Raw genomic sequence first — 9,854 nt, forward strand, 5'->3', positions numbered from 1 at the left:
GTTCACCCTAGTGCTGTAGATAATGCGCACAATAATCCAATGTGTTTTATAAATAAGACATGTTTAGTAACCTAATTAACAAAGCACAGGTGAATTCACCCAGAAATAAATTATGGTAGGTCAGTTTTTTGTCCTAGTTGTAAATGTACAAGTGGAATAATGATATATATAATATATATATATATATATACCAATAAGAAATCAATAAATTAGATTTGAAGAATTAGTACGAATTGATGCATAAAGAAGAATGACTTATGACATCATCAATGACTAGGTAATTCACAATGCTCTGGCACACATTTAACGCTTGACTAGTGTTTACAAGCCTATAACATTTGTAATGTTTATAAAGCGCCATATTACTTGTCAGGGTCCCACTGATAAATTGTTTCTCATTTAGCTACATATAGTTGTGAAATTCATCAATGGATAAGACGCGAGTAGGTGATCAATGATCTTTATAGATATATAATCGCTTTGTAATGAGCGAGAACACAAGTGGGGAGAATCGAATGTATTTGAACACAAAATTACAGAACGCCTTAGTAAAATCTGAGAACCATGCACTAAATACTTCATTTGCAAAATGTCAATAAATTGTGTCAAACTTGACTATTCCTTTCGCAAATATCAGTCAATCATCACACACTTCATTGTCCTTTGGTTTCTATGTTTTCTTTCTCTTTTCTTTGATCTTCTTAACCTTCTGCCTCCAGGTATTTAACTTTTGATTGATGATCCATACTACTTATATCTGTTGACATCAGCAGCACACACCACAGCTTGTCTGTTTGATTGAACTAAGAAGCGTACATCTTTCACGTTTAGTAATAGGATTAAATGAAAGATTACCAATATTTGATGATGTAATTATACTTGAAATAAAACTATTCTGACTGCATTATCGCGACCATACATTTACATGAATCATTTAATGATGATTAAAATATCCAATTAATTAAACTAAAATCTATAACATCATTAACAGACTCCTTTCTTTCTTCATATAACAACTTCACTTATCTTAAAACTATCCAAAATACATATTTTCTTAGCACTTCATCATCGACTTATATCAAGCTTATGAAAAATTAATACCTCTTTCATCGTATTGTTGTATTCATAATACATAATAAATCTTATCCTATATGTGCATGTATAAAATCATAGGCTAACATCAAAAGACAAACCTATACATAATGATTTATATGACAGATGTCAACATTTTTCTTTGCAGTTTTCCCATTCAGATCTTGTATATACGTTCATAGAATGACTAACTATACATAAATATCGGCTGGATAAAGTAAAACAATTACGGTTAATATATCATCTTTAATAATATCATGATCATAAATTCAATGAAATTATGAAAGAAAAAAGAAAGAAGATTTAAAATTGGCACATAAATTAGTTTTCTTTGAATGTAAAAAGACAAGAAAAAAACTCCCCTTTAAGTTAGTGTTCAATATAAAATTCTGTTAAAACTAATTGTTTCATTTCAAATCTCTTGAATTTGTTCAATCAATTTTTATTTATGTTTATTCTGATTTTCTGGACAATAATCATAATTGTTTTGTAATTGTTTTCATGAAATCAGAAAAATGGGTTTATTTGTATATTTTGGAATAGAGTAATTTTAGTATAATTTCAGATTATTTTTTTATGTTATCCTGTTTCTTCCTATCCTGATAGGCACCAATAATCAAAAAGTTTTAATCATTTAGTTTCTGTTTAGGATTTATATTAGAAAATTATAACTTACTATACAAAAGTGTTCATCGACCGAATGAACTTCTAAATAGATTGTACAATTCAATTGTCTAACTGAAATAGTCACTATATAAAAACAAACGTGACTTTTTGGATTCCGGTTCTATAGTTTAAGTTATAACGATAACTATGAAACATAATAATTCATCATAATTAAAGGGTATCCCGCAATAAGGGTGAACGCAAAATGATTGAATACGAAACGGGGATATTTGAAAAGGCACTATTAGATAAAGGAGATAATTAATGAGGGTGAGTTGTGTAAGGTTTCATAGGGATAATTTATTGAAACAATAAAATGATGCTACTAGTATATTGACTGACTTAATATAATAAATCAAGAGTGAGAGTTGGAAGAGTAGTTTAATAGTCTTACGCGGATATGTTGAATTTATCTGAATACCCGAATGTAAAATGCACTGCATTCTAAATAAGTAGTGTACTATCGATTGGTATCCATAATCTTCTACAACTTGATTTTTGTATTGCTACCTCGTACTTTTTTTACATACCATTGTTAAATGCTTGCAATGGATTTTTCGGTTATTAGCTTATTTAAAATCTGTTCATTTATTAGAGCATCAATAAATATCCGGACGGTTGGGTCTCTATGACATCCTACCACCTCATCGTTTACTGCTTGCCCTTATTAAACCTCAAAACGATTGCTGTATCTTTTTGAGTGGCACTCCTTTTGCTCCTTTTTGGAGTAAACTAGACTAAGACAATATGAAATAGAAGACAAGAAAAAACGGATTATCGACAGTGAACTTGATTAAGGGTTAAAAGTCTTAACTAACATAGAAGTTTTATGGTGGTGGTGGTGGTTGGATGCGATAGTCAGTAATCTCTGGACCTAGATTTAGTTCTATTTAGGACTTCTGGGCTAGGTATACCTGTAATCTTGTGGAAACTGATGCTCCCTGGCGGGTCCTATCTCAATTACCTAGCTTTACAGTCAGAGACATTCCAACAACGATTTTTGAGGTTCTGATGACCTCCTATAGGACTGCGAACTATTTACAATTTATTATTCTTTGATTACTGACCAACCTTTTGTATCCGAAGTTCTCAGTGGTAACGTCTTCGACTGAAAAGTCGGGTAACGCGGTAATAAATATGCTGTGGAACATCTTACAGTCAAGTGCGAAACGGCAACAAATCTGGGTCTGTGATTTTCTGTCAACTACCTGCAACAGCTATGTCTCATCCCTGCTTAGTTCAAGAGATATTGAATGACGTGTAGTGGTGGCCATACTACAACTTGACTGATGGAATTCGATTACAACTAAAAGGGGTTTGTCACAAGTGAAACTTGTCCCTGCTCAGTGATCAGTCAGTCATAAATAGAAACGCATTGTCAAAAGTATTAAATTTTATAAATAAATAAGTGATGAACCACGTTCGCTTAAATAATATACCCCTATCTTTAATGTTTCTTTTCTATTTTTTATCCCCATAATATTACATGTTAGAGAACCTACTGAATATCAGACAAATTTTATCTCCATGGTCTTCCAAAAAGAATAAAATCAGTTAAAACTGTGTCTTTATAGTGAATGTATGTTTGGAAATTAAAGAAATGGCATTGTTTACTCGATAAATTCAATTGAATGATATATATATTACACACTAATCCTTGGTTATTTATGAAAAATTTACTATTTCTATAAAAATCTTTAGATAATTATAACAATATCTAATCAAAATTTCATCTGTGCTAACGTTCAAGAGCCAAATTGTTTTTTAAAAAAATGCCTATCATCAAAAGTCGTATCTTGGTCATTTCATTAACTAATAATTTGTCAGATAATTGATGTAATGTTAGATATATAAATTCTTGATTAGAAGGTGTTTTGTGGAGATTTCAGTATTTTAATAGTTGAAATAATGAATCATTTGAAGTTAGACCATCATGGAAAACCTGGAATCACTGGACGGTCGTTTCGTCCTATTATGGGACTCCTCAGCAGTGCGCATCCATTCGGCTCAGTGGTCTATCGGTTAAGTGCTCTAGTGCGAGACTGGTAGGTGCTGGGTTCGAATCTCGTGAGGTGGGATCGTGGATGCTCATTGCTGAGAAGTCCCACAATAGGACGAAACGATCGTCCAGTGCTTCCAGGTTTTCAATGGTAGTCTAGCTTCAATTGACTCATGATTTCAACTATGAAAATATAAATTCTTGACAAAATATACAGAGATCCTTTGATCTAATGTTTATAATAGTTTTATACCCAATGTTTTAGATATTGTGTATCCGAATTAAAAGTCGTTTACATAATTTCAAATGTAACTTAAAGTTTTATTTTAACCTTAACCTAAATTTGATGTCATGTGTAACATTTAGAAATTGTTCAAGATTTAACTTGGTTATTCATTCTGTTTTAAAGTTCAGCGAAATTTTAGATTAGGTTTAATGAGCCAAAAGACATTGAAAGTTTTAACACTTAGTGATTCAACAGTATTTTTATCTGTGTTTTTTTTTGTCTGTACCCTGAAATTTAGGTAAATTCATTTTTATCATCCAAAAACGTGTAACTGTGTAGTTACCGAACCGTATGAACTTCTATGTCATGGAAATAATTATCAACATTTTACCAGTAAATATCAGTCATTCATATTAAACTGATCATTGTATATTTTTATATATAGTTGAAATCATGAGTCGATTGAAGCTAGACTACCATGGAAAACCTGGAAGCACTGGACGACCGTTTCGTCCTATTGTAGGACTCCTCACCAGTGAGTATCCACGATCCCACCTCACGAGATTCGAACCCAGGACCTATCAGTCTCGCACCAGAGCACTTAACCGATAGACCAGTAAGCCGGCATCCGATGGTGTTTATGTCTAACTCCAACCAATCCACGAACTTGAGCAACCATTCACCAATGTCTTCAGTGAGTTACTATCTCACAACAGACCTGGTTGAACTCATTGAATAGTTATTTTCGAATCTTTATTGACTTACGAAAAATGTTCAACAAATATTGTCATTTCTTTGACTTCAAGGTTTCAGAAGTTTTAGAGATTATATTAACCGTAGGCTAATGGATCAGTTTCTACTACCAATTGTTTTATAGCTATTTTTATACTGGAGGAGATTTTTTTATTTAGTCAAGAATAGTTAATCTTTCAATATGCAATTATTGTTATCAATTGATCATTCATATACCCGTGGTAATTCCCACTTATTTTTTTTAATTTACACCTTTTTGTAAATTAATGACATTAGTTCCCATATGCTAAATTTGTATTAGTAAAAAATGAAAACTAAGCAATTGCATTGATAAATTATTCTCCCTTTTACATTTTTCTTCTTCCCTAGACTTCACATCCCGAGCAGTAGCTTTGGCTCATACACCAGGTAGGTCGATTTGTGTCATGATCAAGTATATCTAGCATCTTCAAATTTTTCAAATATATTCAGACTTTTGTTTATTATAGAAAAGACAATGAGCCATCTTCATTATTTCTTCTCGTGAACTGAAAGCTAAGTATACTACAGATTTTTAGTAACATTATCAGCTAACAAATATTATAGCTATTTATCAGGAAAATCAAATTGTTTCTGGTTCATTCGTTCAAGGAACTCCTAAAACGTCTGATATTATAGGTTAGCAAGTCCGTTTACAATTATAATATCCATAATTAAACCATATTATTCCTAGGCTATGAAATGAAGCAGTTTGCAAACCAAGTTTTTCTGAAGTGGCTTTATCAGTAACCCTTTAGTTATTAACGTTACTAAAGGAAGCTTAACAAAGATCAAGAAGAAACATGATTTGCTGGTTAACATCGGTTTCATACAACAGTCGAATAAAATGCTTAAAAACTAAATTAAAAATAAGTTATGGTTAATAGTTTAATCTTGTAGTTTGATTTGTATTGCTTTGGCTTAGTTGCTTTGACTTCTACCCAGTTTTTATTCAACTTCATTTAGAATATAGCAACTCACGTACAATTGGGTTTGTTCACATCTAATTTGGATAAACCCTTTTGTTAACTTATTTAACGGATAGAATTATTCGAATAATAACAACCTATCTATACTATTGTGCCTTTATTATGTACGCTTGAGTATTGTTTACTGCCTACGCATATATTAATTTTGCTAGCCTTACTATTAATTGCTTAATTGATTCGATGATTCATTCATTTCACTATGTATATATATGTACATCTCAATCCTGTTCACTGACTCGCTGACTCGTCAACTCGCACACTCGTTCATTGACTCGACCACTCGCTCGATCATTTGACTCTCACGCTCACTCGCTTGCTTTACGGCAGTACTCTTTCATGCTTGCTTAACGTGTCTGTACTTTTGGATATCTGTGTGTGGTTCAATAATAAACGCAATCAACACTTCGAATTCGTCTTCTGATTTGTACATCATTGGGGCATTATCTAGTAACGGTTATCAGGACGAACAATATACGAAGTTTAAAGATAATATCAAATATCGACCACCACAAGTATTTCTTCATACAGAAATCAAGTAACTAATTTGAGCTATTTCTTTTCCTTAGTTAGGATGTTCTCTTAAATAGCTAAGTTACTTCACTAATGAATGAAGTAAATTATTACTCTTTTTTATCGGAAATGAAGTTATTTGTTAAGTTTTGATCACTTTTATTATTATTACTTTCCTTTAGGTGATATAAACTGTCCACCATGTAGTACAAATAAAGAAAGAATTAAACTGAAAAAATTCTGTCGTAAAGATGCAGGTAAAGAATAATTTTTATGATTCTTCTTGTATAAAATAAATAGATATTCATGTAAACGAAAATCAAAGTTTATTTACTTTTGGACAATAATTATTTTCAATATTTTAATCATAATATTCAGATCTTAGTTAATGAATAATATTTTAAATAATTGCATATAGTTGAAATCATGAGTCAATTGAAGCTAAACTACCATGGAAAACCTGGAAGCACTAGATGGCCGTTTCGTCCTATTGTGGGACTTCTCAGCAATGCGCATCCACGATCCCACCTCACGAGATTTGAACCCAGGACCTACCAGTCTCGCACTAGAGCACTTAACCGATAGACCACTTAGCCGGCTGGCATCCAATGGTGTTAATGTCTAATTTCAACCAATCCAGTGCTTCCAGGTTTTCTATGGTGGTCTAGCTTCAATTGACTCATGGTTTCAACTATATGAAACTACTAAAATCTCTACAAAACCCCCTTCTGACAATATTTTAAATACTTAATTGTTGATAATCTGAATAGTTACATAAATATAATTCATAAATGCTTGTGTACATGGTAGATAGATGTAAATGTACTCCATAAAAAAGTAACCTAGATTATATCTCGGAATGAGAAATGATGAAGCCTTTAATTGGTTGTTAGATGGAATATATAATTGTTTGTACAACTGAGCAGTGCGTTTTTATCTAAATTGATAAGTCTTCTAATTGAAGGCTAAATTCGGTTCACATGCTTTCCTAGTAACCGTCAAACTAAATCTACACAGCGACTTGAACATGAGAGAAAAGGCGCGAAACATGGAAGAAATGCTTTACTCCAAAGGTTCGTTTATATACAGAAGAACTAGGGTATTTATAGTATTTTAGATGGCCCTGTGCTTCCGCAAATTTCTGGAAGGCTACTAAACATAGTAGCAATATAGTTAATCATTCGATCAGAAACAAGACCTGTGACTTTCCACTTTCTAGATGTTTCTGGCAAAGTTTCTTTTGAACTCTGCTTGGATAAGATGTTTCTTGGCGTTTTCAGAGCCTTTTTTGCAGTTTTCTGGATCTCCTCAACAAAAATTAAAAAGATCAGCTTTCAAAAATAACTCATTTATACTAATCATTCTTATAATGTTTGAAAGCTCTTAAAAAGTATATTCATTTATCTCATTTAGATTCCTAATAGGTTAGCATTTATATAACTACTCTTAAATTGTGTCAATAATTTTCAATTAAAGTACAGATTTTCAGCAAAATTGGGGCGCTTCATTTTATTTTAATCATTTATTGTATATTAGGTGTGAAACTTAAATTTTATTTGTTGGTATTAACCTATTGAACGAAACATGAAATTTTTTCAGAAGAGGTCTAGCGTCAATTCACTCATAAATTCAACTATTAAAATTATTAAAATCTCCACAAAACCATATGTTGATAACAACCATCAATTGTTTACTAGTAACTGGCTTCAAGAGGTATTTTCTGGAGTTCTAGTGAGAAGCAGTGACCAGTGGAGTTCAACCAGGTCTGTTGTGAGATAGTAGCTCACTGAAGACAATGGTGAATGGTGGCTCAATATCGTGTATCAGTTGAAGTTGGACACTAACACCGTGAGATGCTGGCTCAGTGGTCTAGAGGTTAAGTGTTTGCATGCGAGAGCGGTAGATTCTAGGTTCTAATCATGCAGGCTGGGTAGTGAATGTGTACCACTGAGGAGTCACATACTAGGACGAAATGGCCTTCCAGTGCTTCCAGATTTTCAGTGGTAGTCTAGCTTCAACTGCTTCATGAATTCAACTAATATAATCTCCTTTTAAACAATAATAAAAAAAATTTATTCGCCTATTATTAATTATAATTCATACTACATTTGTATAAAAAGTATGAATAACAATAAATTTTCAAGATTTCTTGAGTTTTTGGAGCAAAAAAAAACAATAACCTTTATTGCACATATTGAACAAAACTGTACATATACAATAATATCCATTTAGGTATTGGTTTTTATAAATAGCAGTTTATTTTGTTTAGTTCATTCTAGTGGAAAATAAGTATAAAAGCCACATAAATTAGTGAGAACTGGTATATACATATATCAGAGAAATAAACCAGTTGTTGAAAATTTGTCATCTAATGAAGAAAGAAGTTGTTCAACATTCTTGCTGTCGTTTTATTGTATCCCTAACTCAGTGCATATAGACAAGTACAATAAAAACAAAATATATATACCCATTATTTAATGGGTAAATTCTTTATATTAACAGAATTAACTTATTTGTTAGTGTCTGTACTCTGTCAAAATGTTTAAGTAAAATAATTATTATACATTTTCATGATTCATATTTTCTTTCCCTTAATAGGGGGGGGAGTGCTTAAAATTATCTGACACCAAACATATACCATTCCAAAATAACTAAAATATGACCACCAGTTAGTTATTATTATTATTATTATTATTTAATAATAATATAAATAAGAAATAATATTTTGTTCCATATAAGCATTTCATGTATGGCGTTCTTCTTAATATTACCTTTCTCTATATAGACCAAAAAAACAGTTTGTCTACTATATGTATTTCTATGGTAAATATCAATGATAATTTATATCTCTATGCAGAAATTGAACTGAATTTACATGTTTTAAAACCAAAAAAAATTTTTGTTTTTTAAAGTCTCTATTTCGCATGGTTTGTGTATTTGACTGTAGAAATTTGTAAAATAAGAAAAAAAATTTATCATATTTTAAATGTTTTAAAAAAAACAAACATCAGAAGGATATCCTTGGTAGGTGTGAATTAATCTATTCTATCAGTAAATATAAACAAGGTTTCATTTCTATGGATTGACATTTGATAAAAATTAATTCATTTTCAATATCTTTTTAATGAAAACAAAAAAAGGTAACATTCACTTAGTATTGTTTGTTTGAATCTTCCCATTGATGTTTAAGACAGCAACTGGTCAGTCTCTAATAAGCATACGTGCATACTGTGCATATTGCCTCAATATTGCCATAATTTACAAGCACTATAAGCAAAGATGGATAATGGCTACAGTGGAATCCACGACGCATAATCGTCCTATCTGGGACGCGCGTTTCGTCCTATTTGGGACTCGTCAGCTGGATGTAACTGCATCTCAGAGTTGATGTTCACTCTGGGACTCGAACCCAGTACCTTTCGCTTCAAATGCCATCGCGTTATCCACTCAGCTACTGAGTCCTGATAGCCACTTGCTTGTGCGATGGGGTGAAGTTTGAATTCACTTGGTATTGTTTGTTTGAATCTTCCCATCGATGTGTTAGGACTGCAACTGGTCAGTCTCTAATTGTGCATACTCGATTCACAAGCATGATAAGCAA

General features: G+C 31.9%; 1 protein-coding gene across 1 annotated transcript in view; it reads left to right on the top strand.

Annotated features, from left to right (window-relative positions):
* Smp_146840 (putative netrin) overlaps window positions 1-9,854 on the top strand; it is a gene marked incomplete at its 3' end in the record, with an annotated part of 48,870 nt that overhangs the window by 35,905 nt on the left and 3,111 nt on the right. The window contains exon 6 of the mRNA XM_018789568.1: window positions 6,436-6,510. Coding sequence (XP_018654997.1) covers window positions 6,436-6,510 — 75 coding nt within the window. The remainder of the gene's footprint in view (window positions 1-6,435; window positions 6,511-9,854) is intronic.

Source organism: Schistosoma mansoni, chromosome W (genome assembly GCF_000237925.1).
Source record: "Schistosoma mansoni strain Puerto Rico chromosome W, complete genome".
Taxonomy (NCBI): Eukaryota; Metazoa; Platyhelminthes; class Trematoda; order Strigeidida; family Schistosomatidae; genus Schistosoma; species Schistosoma mansoni.